The sequence below is a fragment of the Chiroxiphia lanceolata genome, chromosome Z (assembly GCF_009829145.1).
Source record: "Chiroxiphia lanceolata isolate bChiLan1 chromosome Z, bChiLan1.pri, whole genome shotgun sequence".
Classification (NCBI taxonomy): domain Eukaryota; kingdom Metazoa; phylum Chordata; class Aves; order Passeriformes; family Pipridae; genus Chiroxiphia; species Chiroxiphia lanceolata.
The window spans coordinates 38,392,391-38,403,899 of NC_045671.1; the positions used below are offsets into that span (position 1 = coordinate 38,392,391).

At 39.5% G+C, this 11,509-nt stretch overlaps 1 protein-coding gene across 1 annotated transcript; it reads right to left on the reverse strand.

Annotated features, from left to right (window-relative positions):
• Positions 1-904: 904 nt before the first annotated feature.
• On the reverse strand, positions 905-10,668 carry LOC116780490 (fructose-1,6-bisphosphatase 1-like). Its single transcript, XM_032675583.1, has 7 exons — positions 10,449-10,668; positions 7,901-8,063; positions 6,147-6,239; positions 4,974-5,117; positions 3,599-3,736; positions 2,296-2,415; positions 905-1,320 (listed from the first exon to the last, which is right to left on the reverse strand). Exons 1-7 carry the CDS (start codon positions 10,616-10,618, stop codon positions 1,129-1,131), a joined length of 1,020 nt encoding a protein of 339 aa, XP_032531474.1. The 5' UTR covers positions 10,619-10,668; the 3' UTR covers positions 905-1,128.
• Between the last annotated feature and the right edge of the window lie 841 nt (positions 10,669-11,509).

The window sequence follows — 11,509 nt, forward strand, 5'->3', positions numbered from 1 at the left end:
AGGCATAGACAAGGCCTCCCAGACCATGGATTGAGTCAGTGTTTGCTGCCAGTCTACCCACAGAAACCTCCACATGTCCCTTAGTTTGAGTTTGGCAAAGGTAAGTGGGCAGTGAGAAATATCCAAGATTTGCAGATTTCAATTAATTCAAAAAGCTTGTGAGTCACAGCCATAAACTGTATCCAGACAGGTGGACAGGCATCTGGCTTCCAAGCACTAGAGTTCTGCTCTGAATCAGCGCATTGAATGTCAGTACACTTTGTGGTGATTTCGAAACTTCCTGCTGCTTTCATGTCAGAATCCTTTTCCATGGTAATCCACAATCCCAAAATAATACAAAGAACAGCTGGTGGGGGTTGCTAGCAACACATGGGTTCATGTTTTCATCAAGTAAGCAGGTTAATTTCTGGCAAAGATAGCCAGATCACCACAGCAGATTCTGTCTATGCACAAGCTGTCTACACATACTCCTTATCCAATTAACCCACCCCCATCCCCCAACACGTCATTTTCCATCCTTGTGTAATTGGATCTGATAGAGTGGCAACTGTCAATATTAATAGTATGTGTCAGAATTAACATATACTAATGCACATGTTTCACAAATCTTAATTCCTGGTCAGAGCAAACCAAGACTAAAGTACACTGAGCAACTTCTGGGACCTAGACATCAGCCCAGAAAAGGTCACCCACTGTAAGAGGTTGCTGAGTATTCCTCACAAGATTTTTAGAAGAGGACAGTCTCAAGCGGACAGAGTCAGATACACTGGCGATAGTCTGTAACTTGTCTGAGAAAGTGGAGTCTTTTCCCCCTAGTTATTGAATGCAACACAGTATTTCCTTGCAACACAGTGGCTCTCATGTAATCACAAGTGACAAATGAAAAAGAAAACATATTTTTTCATTGCTTTAACCTTTAATGCTTTATTTAATGCGATCTTTCAATGCCTTCCATTGCATAATGCAATTACATAAGATTTCACTTTAAAAAAATCTTATGAAAATATGGCTTATTTGCTCTTTCGCTATAGAGGTCAGACAGTTCAACTTCACAGTGCTGCAGTGTGTTCTTTGGTTCAGCTGTAAGACATTTCTTCCCCTCTGCACAGTGACTCCAGCAAGCTTTCTTTACTTAGCTGAATGCTTCTTGACTATTTCAAGGTACTCCTTTACATCATCAGGAGATCCCAAGACAACAGGCACTCTCTGGTGGATATCCTCAGGCACTATATCTAATACTGCTTGGTGGCCAGTTGTCGCTATTCCTCCAGCCTTCTCAATAACAAAAGCCATAGGATTGCATTCGTAGAGCAATCTCAGCTAGAAGACAAAAGTCAAATTGGCAGTAGTCAGCCCAGACAACACTGAAAATCATGAAATGTAAATATATTTAGCATTTGATTTTAAATCAATCAGTGTTACAAGCATTCTTTATTTCATATAAACTTTGACTCAAGAATGAAACTGTGTCAATTTTTCTTTTAAACAAAACACAGCAAATGCTGGATTTGCCCAATTTGAGTTCTTTCTTCATAGCTCATGTTTGCACTATGCTATTTACAGAGAGATAAAGTTTGCAAGTTCAACACAGCCATTAACAAGGCAGCAGACCACACAGGACTGTGTGAAAAGAAAGGAAAACACTGGCCCTGAGTGTGCCACTAGATTTCTCTAATGAATAACTGCATATTATCTGCAACCTGAAGCAATAATTTACGGACAATTACAAAACAGATGAAAGGTCTTTGCTGAATAAACAGTGCCCCTGTCAGCCTGTAAGCATGCGATTTTCCCTGACTGACCATCAGACTGACCTGCTGCAGAGGAAGCCAGGCACAGTTCCTCCAGATGAGGCCCTCTTACCAAGTACAATATGCAGATGGTTTTCTCTTTGGCAGAGCTTCTCCTAATGGGCCAACTACATTTAGGTTTCTTACAAAATATCTTGTAACAGGAATCTCAGGGTTATATGGATTGTTTGCTTTGTAATGTTTTGCTTGATTGCGGTCAGCACATTTTCAGCTAAGATGGTACAGAGAAGCCTGTTCGAACAGTACATCTCCTGGTATGTTCCATAATCCAGATATGTTTGCAGATAAAGAAAAGTCAGTGCAGTTGAAACAGGTTAGCAGTGGCCTTAAAATATGTGTCTGACAAGTGACAGCGTGCAAAGCGGGGCCATATCCACACACAAGAAATGCAAGCTACCAGTTACAAAACACAGGTTCTGTAATAAAAATATTGATCTTGATAGTGAAATGTCTACATAATGTAACTGGGTTTATTCAGGTTTACCTTTCCTTTGGGAGTTTTGGAGTTAGCAGGATACAGAAAGATTCCTCCATACACCAGTGTACGATGCACATCAGCCACCATAGATCCTATGTACCTCCCACCATATGGTGAACTGCCATCCTACAAAAAGATATTTAAAGAAAAGTAACTTTTGAGCACACCAAGTTAACCTCTCCCCTTTAGCAGTCCTAACATCTAATGCCTCCATACAGTGTTTGATTGATAATATTCAAAGTAGTTTCGGAGAATATGTCAGTATCCTCTTCACTTTCTAACGAAGAAAATCCAAGGAAAAGGACTGACAGAAGAATACAGCATAGATGAGCAGTAACATCAACAACAGAAAATGCATCTCAGCTCTCACTCTCGGAAAACGCTGCATTTACAGTAGCAAAAAAAATCAAGTGCTAGGAATTGATGTTGGGTTTTGTCTTTTATAGCAGAAAAAATATCAAAGAGCAAAAGATGTGATCTTTCCTACTTTTTCCAACCATTTTTGCCAGTTTCTACAACTTTTTGTTAAGAAAAAGTTAATAGTTGACTACCCATATTATACTCCAGAGAGTAATTTAATTTCTAAATAAACAACATCTTAAGCCTGGAAAAATATTAGATGAAAACATCAGTCTTTTTCCAAAGCAAGATCAGGAAGTTAGGAAGGGACACTACCACTTAACAGTAGGAAGTGTCAATGTAATAACTCCAGTGATGACATATGTAAGGCATGAGAGCAGACATGCTTTTATGGGCACTCCTTGGAGCTTTGGGCCTCCTGACACCAGGAAGCTGCACAACCACAAAGTAGGCCTTGAAACTACACTAGATTTCCAAGTGAGAGGCACCCTTAGGACCCAGCTCGTGTTACCACAGAGCAATGACCCACTGCCATCTCCGCTCGGTTCTCCATCTACTCGGATGTTGATGGGAGGAAGCAGCAATCTAACATGTCAATAAACTTTCTTCATCATCAGATGAGCCTTCCTCTCTGCTTGATTACCAAATGCCCAGTTTTGCCCCCAGTACCATTACTCGGGCCCCCTCCAGGAAGGAAGATTAAAAAAAAGAAAAAAGAAAGAAAGGGAAAAAAGATGTAAAAAAGGTGCAGTGCAGTACTAAAAAATAGTGAAATATCTGGCCACATCAACTACTCCTGTCATTATCAGTCCTACATCAGGTTACATTATAAACAGATAGCAAAGGAAAACGAGTTCTAAACAGTACATGAGAGAGTGATTGATCATAAAGTTGGAACTCATGAAAGTTGCTTGTCATCAGAAAATTTCTCTGAAACAGTATCTTTTACCTCAGGGAATTTTTTCTTTTTGACATACTCTGTGACTGCAGGATCAAAATATTTAGCATAGCCTTCATTGAGACTGTAGATATTTCCCTTCTTTTTTATTTTCACATCCCTTTCCACCAAAATGAATTCTCCAATCGCCTAATGATAAGAAAGAAAAACTATTTGTTAACATTAATTGCTCATTTATTTACAAACCAAGGCAAAACCCAATAATACACATAATTTAATAAAAATCTACTACCACTGCCAATTTTTAAAAATAATTTGGTATCTACAAAAACATGGTCTTTGCAATCCACATGCATAAAACACAGACAGAGCACGAATCCTGGGCTCATGCAAGCTTCTTCATTCTACTATTCCAAGCTATCTATTCCTTTCCTATGCCAAAAAATTTCTGCCGTCTGTAAATTTGTTTAGCTGTCCACTCATTTGTTAGACTTATAATAAATGTACAGTTCTGAGGAGTTTGGAAACTGAGAGTGCTTGTTGAACCAATACATAAGCATCTTCAAATAGCTGTAGATATCAAAAAATTCCAGTTCATTTTAGCTTGGAAGCCTGTGGTCAAGAAAGCCAATCTCTATGACCAAGGGCTGGTCTGTTTAGCTTTCTCTATAGTAAATTTCTAAGTCAATGCTAAGAGTAAACAAAATAACATGCATGCATGCTCAAAGTTAAATCTGTTACCTGAATATAGACACAAATGCATGCATCTACTTAAGCTGCTACTAAACAAAGAGCACCAAGTTATATTTCCTGCAGCTTGACCTCTGTGGGTTATAAAAATTCAAGACCAGCAGGTGGCACAGCCTGACTGATTACAAACAAAAAAGGTCACTAAAGCAAGGTCACTTTCTGCTGTGATCAGCATAACTTTTATTTTAAAACTCATATAGTAAACGCATGCTAGAATGTCAAATGCACCTACACACATCACTTACTCTTTTACACATCATAGTGGGATCTGAAAACACAAGAAAAGGTTAAATATTTCTGCTTCTCTGGTTTATTAAGGTCCTAGCATTAAGGAAAAGACAAATAAGACTTAAAGGGCATTCTGCACTGCAGAAACCAGCTCATTTTCAGTATCACATGATTATACACGCTGTGTATTTGCCCCGCTGGCTTAGCTGTCTTCCTGTTGTTGAGTCACACATAGCAGTGCTACAATGGGCCGGCACAATGTAAGTCTCTTGACATTACTGTTGATGGGTTATAAGTACAAGCACAAGCACAAGCACACTTATACTTCATTGCTTCATGTTAGCCTGAAAATTGCTCCTTTGTTTGATTTTGTTGGGGACAAAAACTTCTTATAGACAGTACCTTGTTACCTCTAATACAGAAACAAAGAAACAGATCACATTCTCACCGGATCCAGCATGAAGCAGTTGACACCTCCAGCAGAAGTGGCCAGTACCAGCATTGTGGCACTCCCATAGAGAGCATAACCAGCTGCCACAAGATTACGCCCAGGTTGTAAAGCATCTTTCCCAGAAGGTTCAGAAGGAGAGGCCTAGAATAAGAAGGAGCATAGTCCATTTTACTTCATTTCAATTGCTGGTACATAACTAGACTACCTGTGATAGGGACCAGTCTTGTACTCCACATCTATACACGAGGTAGCACAAATGCTTCCACGAGCCACAACTGAGATTCCTATTGGATGCACTAATACAAATTATATCGAGGATACAAACACATTGATAGAGAAATGCTCTTGTATAAGTCTAGCTGGAATGCAGGAAGCAGGAAAGGATTAAGGAGATAATAAAGAGCTGTGTACCTCCTTGTAGGTGATGATGAACACAGCTCAGAGGAAAACTCTGAGGCACTGTTGAAAAGCAAGAAATGAAACATGACTCACTGAGTTCAAAGCAGACACAAAGTACTTGGGATTTCTTTGTTTTCTTTTGCTTCATACAAAAATGAAGCTGAAAAATAGCTACTTTGGGATATATGACAACATACAAAAGATAATTGAAATGGACAATTGGGTGTGTTTTATCTGTCTTAATTTTTACCCCGTGTTGTGACCTGTTAAGTCTAGTATTTCAAGCTCCTCCAGACAAGGTTCTGCCTTTCAGATTGAATTAGACACTTCAAATGCACATGACATGTTTCAGCTCTGGTCTGTGTTTGAAGCCTCTCCTCAGGCTAACAGGACTATTAGTACAGAGAACAAGAAAACCTGAAAGCACATTCCCCAAGTGGATGACAACTACATGGTATTTTGTCTCAAGACAAATACTCATGAAACCTAAGCTGTGATCTGTTTGCAAGGGGTAATTGCTTTAGCTGGCTAATTAAATATCAGCTAGGATTCTATGTACATATAGGTATTTCATCTTCTAAGAGACTAATGCAAATCCTTCACAAATGTTTTATACAAGTGTCTGTGAAATAGTAGATTTAACTTAAAGCTGGCTCTGAAAGTCTCTTTTACAAACAAGTCTAGTTAGATTTTATTGTCTTCCCACACAATTATATTTCATCAAAAGATGCACAATAACAGTTTTTCCTATCTTACATGAAAGCATTTTACCTTTCTATAGATTGCAAAGATGGTCCCAATGGAAACAAGACAGTCAATGTTTGAAGAACCATCTAGAGGATCTATGCAGACTATGTATTTACCCTAGAAAATACAAAAGAGTGAACTATATTAGTGACATTATTTACCCACTTTCCCCAAATAAAAACATTCCAGGAGATAAATTTTCTCAAAGACTTACACAGCACTACAAGCTAAAATGCTTTTATAGATTATAAAGGAACTGAATTCAACTGTTAGGAATTCTTTGGCTCCGATTTCATTCTTGATTATAACTGTGATTTGTAACAAAGCAGAGGCTGAGAAATTTTTAAAGTACCTAGCAGTTTTCCTACACAATTTTTAATATGAAATAAAAAAATGGGAATACTTTTAAATTATTTAATACTATTTAAATTATTAGTTTAGCTTCATCTATGTAATTAAAGCCAATCCATTTTAATAGACATCCTGTAATATCTGACATCATCTAAGCTAAGATGCACTTGCTCTTCTGTAACAACATGGCTTTCTGAACCATAAGGAAAAAGACAAATGAAGATCAGCCTTTTTCAAATAGAGCTAGAAATCAGAGACGTTAAAAAGGCCTTTAACAGGTGACATGCCTAAACTATACATTTCATTTTATCTGTGCTCTGAAGCACATGTGGTCAAAAATGACCTTAGTCAGGCTGGTCTTGCTCTGGGTTTTGGGGACTCAAAAAAAATGGTCCCTGCCTATTGTTGGATTAAGGATTCCTGTAGGTATAGGAAATTGCCAGTACAGGGGAAAAAGTTGAATTAACTGTACCTTTTAAGTATCTTGTTCCCCCCCTTATTTTATTCACAGTCGTGTTAATAATAATGTATAACAAGAGTGTTTATTCACTTTTCATTTGAATTTATCCTGTATGCCAGAAATTTATTTAAGTCCAGCAATGCTTTACTCTGCAAGTAGGAATTCTGGGTAGGAATTGATAAAAACACCATATTAGCTCATATTTAATTTAGAAAAGCATTAACACTGAGCCTCCCTCAGTGATCTTTGAGAATCATTGATAATATTTGTTCAGATCTAAGGCAATCTGTGTTCATCCAATGCCTATAAAATCAACTTTGAAGATTTCTCAACAGGAAGAGAAAGAAAGAAGTGCTTTTCAAATTATGCTTTAATCATTTATTTTTACTAATTTTTTATTCAAATTTTTACATGATCACATCAAAACATTAGATAGGAAAAAGGAACTACCCCTCAAGAAATGCATGCAGATTTGTCAACATAAATAATAAATATGTAAAAATTACTTTTGTTTCATTGTTTGTAAGTCTTTCAGGGGCTTCAAGGAGAATATGAATGAATTAAAGACCTTGAGATTTGTCCTGCATAGAACAGCTCCTCAGTGTCCTACTGACAAAGTGACTTTACAACAGGGTTTGACTGACTCAGAGCATAGTTCCAGAGATCAGATGGGGTATAAAGAAACATTTCTTCCACAACAAGTAAAAGGTGGGAAAAAAGGAAGGTGGGGAGGAACAACAGAGAAAAAAAATGAAAACAACAAACATCAGTCTGGAGAGCCAAAATGATAGAAAGGACAGATGTTGACTGACACTCTCTCCACCTACCCGCTCCACCTTCATTTGCCAGTATAGGAAAGTACCTGTTTTCTGAAACTTTTAGCAGGTTTTAGTTTCTCAGATCTGAAGCAACACAGCTTTAAAGGTTGATCTGAAATCAAGTAGGGAGAACTTTTAAAGCTACTAACCTGTTTTTCAGTTTCCACTATCACAGCATCTTTGTTTTCTTCTGACACAATAACACATGTACTGAAGGATGACTTGAGCATGTTAATCACCAGGTCATTGGAAAGAATATCCAACTTTTTTACTTGATCTCCTGTCACATTAGTAGACCCAGCAATTCCATAGCTAGAGCAACGGCAAGAGAGAGCATTTCATGAGAATGGAGCACTGTCTTCCAAAGTGTGCTGTTTCTGGCAAACATATACTTGTAAAACCTCTGTAAAACATAGAGCACTTTTGGATGATAACTCAGCTCTCTAAGCCTGCTTTTTATTTACTGTCCAGTGAACTCTTGCTGAGACCTGTTAATTTTAGCTGTGGTGGCAAATCTAGAAGCTGCTGAATGCAAGGAATACAAAACAAAGAATCACTTTTCAGTAGTTTGTAAACTACAGGCAAACACAACTGGAGCAGGCTGTGAAGACTGAATTACAATTGTGCTTCTTAATGACCTCTTAACTTCAAGACTTAAATACTGTCCCTGAATCCTAGGCTCCTAAGACTTCATAAGAAAACTTATACTTAAAAGTATTATATATATATAATATATATATATGAATATATGTGTGAATCTTATGACACAAGTTATGCTATAACTTCTGTATGTAATATACATACAGACTCCTGATTAGCAATATGATGTGCAAATTGCAGCAGAAAAACTTTGCTCACAGATAAATCAGCTTTTTTATGGTTCATTGTTTTCAGTTTTGATTTTAAGTAGTAAACATTTCCTTGGGAAAAGAACAGAAAAATACAAATAAGAAACACAAATAAAACACTATGAGCTAACCAGAATCAAACCATCTGGCATCCGGAAGTACCAAAGACTATATGACAGGTGATTTTGAAAGCATGCAAAACCAAGAAAGGGGAAGTTTAACTCTTAGAAGAGAAAAACAATAGCCAGCATACATTCAGATGACTCTTATGCCCTTCAGCTGTGGTTCGTTGATTACTCTGAACACTGGTATTTCAGGGTTTTTTTAATAACACTGAACACATTACTTTAGGAATGCATTGCATTTCTTCAGTTTAACGTGTGAGACAAAGAAAAATTCTGTCTTTTTTTCTCTTTCTTTGTTACAGTGGCTTGAACATTTTCCTGCAATTGTGAAAGTGCTTTTAGAAAAAAAATGTACCCTGAACACTGTGCTTTAGGAATGGAGGCACAGCAGCAACTACAGCTCTCACATCTTGCCTGCTGGGGACTCTCAGGTGGGGAAGGCAGAGTGTCCATTGTGGGGCCTGAAGCTGGGAAGGGTCTGTACATCTTCCCCAGCTGTTCCGCACCTTCCCTGCTGGGCAGCACTAAGCATATAGTTGAGCCCGGATCCAAAGAAATGGATTCCAGTGATCCCTATTTGTTCACATTCCCTGACAGCAAAGCAATGTCCTGGTTATAAAACGCAGTCCCACAGTGGGAGATGCACTGCTCAAGGAGGCTTATGAGTCTGAAGCCTGGCACCTTAGCACTGCTGGAGAGTCAAACCCACTGCATATGATAAAGCAAGTCTATTTGCACAGGTATTGAACCTGTGGGCAGCTGTCGAGAGACACACATGTAGGATGCAAAAGGAATAGGACCTTAGACTTACAAATCAGGTTACAGATGGGAAACCCTGGTCTTTACCAATAGTCATGAAAGGGCTAGCACATAACAATTAAAAATTATCACAGTTACATGACATCTGAAGTCAAAATAGAAAAATAGTTCAAACATGCATAAAGTGGAGGATTTTTGCCTTTTTCTTATATTTTCCACTGCATGGCTTGTAAAGGCAAAATCATTCTGTCTTTACAGTTTCCAGCAACTGCTGAAGCAGCCCATGTCTAATGCCCTGATTGACATACAACTGGGTATATGGACAATAAATAAAATACTTAGGAGGATTAGTTACCTACAACCAGTTTCAGTTATTTCACATTTCAAGAGTTCTAATTTCCTAACGATGCATCTACAGAGCAACTTCCCTCTGACTGGCTGACTACAGACACTACTATTCCTAACCAGTGCACTTTCTAAAAGCCTTAGACATCCAAAGTTTCACAGAGAAACTCTAGTTGCTGTGATGTAATAGGAAAAAAGCCACACTGAATTTGATAAACACCTCAAAGCATAAAATGGTGCTTTGATACTAAGCAATATGCAATGAGCAATAATTCAGCTATATTTTGACAGGCTTTGTATTTCAGTCTGTTTGTTTGGTCTTATGGTTCAAAGCACCTAAACTTGCTGAAGGTTTGCATGAAGTTCTATTACTGGGAGACATCGCTCAAAGACTGCATGCCTAATACTATTAAAAAGTCATAGGAAATGTATTACTTGAGAAAATCAAGAAACCAAGATGCTAATGGAGTAACAACTGGGCAGGCTGATGCAACCCCACTCACAGACCTTCCAGGTAACCCCCATCCCCATTTCCATCCCCATCCCCATCCCCGCCACCCCGGAGGCACTCCTGGACCCGCGAGGATGCGGGAAGGTGCGGGGTGCATCCCGGGACTCACAGGTTGGCAATGCCCGCTTTACGGACGGCGGTGGAGATGGCTTTAATGGCCGTGCAGAGGGAGTTGAGGAGCTGCGTGAACTCCCCGGTGCCTTTTACCCGCCTGCCCTCCTCCATCACGAAGCGGGTCATGGTGATGACATTGGTATCGAAGGTGGAGCGGTCCGTCATGGTGGCGGCGGGCGACACTGGGGACGAGGCCGCCGCCGCCGCCACTTGCCTCAGCAGGGCGGGGCGGGGACACGGGCGAGGCCATGGGCGGGGAGCGGCCCCGGCCCCACCACCCCCCACACCGCTGGGCTGCAGGAAGGCGGGGACGGGGGTGGGAATGACAAGTGGGAGCCCATCTCATCATCCCCCCGGTTCTCTAAAATATCGGGGAATAGCGGCGGGGAAACCCCAATCCCCTCAAGTATACCCTTTTTTTTTTTTTTTTTAAACCAAGTCTTATCTCACTCTTTTACACTGTGGGGGTAGAGGCGGGGGAAGGATGCTTTGGGCATCCGTTATGTGAACGGCACAGAAAGTCAGTCGAGACAGGGGTGCTGGTAGCTCTTAGTGTTTGCAATGGTCACGCGTCAATGCTAACGCTCTTGGAAGCGTGCCCAAAAATTCAGAAGTCCGCTTCTTTCACCACTTGATTGCAAAACTGCATGCGGCATGTGGGTTATGGTGAACTGCACACAATCTACAGAGTAAGGTTAGTATTTTCCACCTCACAGGAATGTTCTTATCCTGACCCATCAGTACAGGAAAAACACACATTTAGTAACCGATTCCATCAAGTATTAACTTATTCTGTGTACAGAGATCATGCTAATCCCATGTGCCCCAAAATATCCCACACTATAAAAAAGCTGCAAGGAAACAGCTGCTGGCAGCTGAACTCAATGAGATTTTTATAACAAATTCTTCAAGTCTGTTCAATAGAAAGATGTAGGTTGCGTTCCACTTCAAAAGTCAGAAATTAATGCACCTCATACAAATACTGCTGCAAGGGAATCTAGACCCTCCTTAGTCTCTTTTGATTCCAGACTAGCTGTTTTTGCAGCAAAATCAAGT

Excerpts from the sequence above, each read along its gene's own strand:
- LOC116780490 (XM_032675583.1), bottom strand. The coding sequence starts at position 10,618 with ATGACGGACCGCTCCACCTTCGATACCAATGTCATCACCATGACCCGC. Across the intron at positions 2,416-3,598 it reads AAAAGAAAAAATTCCCTGAG|GATGGCAGTTCACCATATGG; the intron begins GTAAAAGATACT and ends ATCTTTTTGTAG. Across the intron at positions 1,321-2,295 it reads CCAAAACTCCCAAAGGAAAG|CTGAGATTGCTCTACGAATG; the intron begins GTAAACCTGAAT and ends TTTGTCTTCTAG.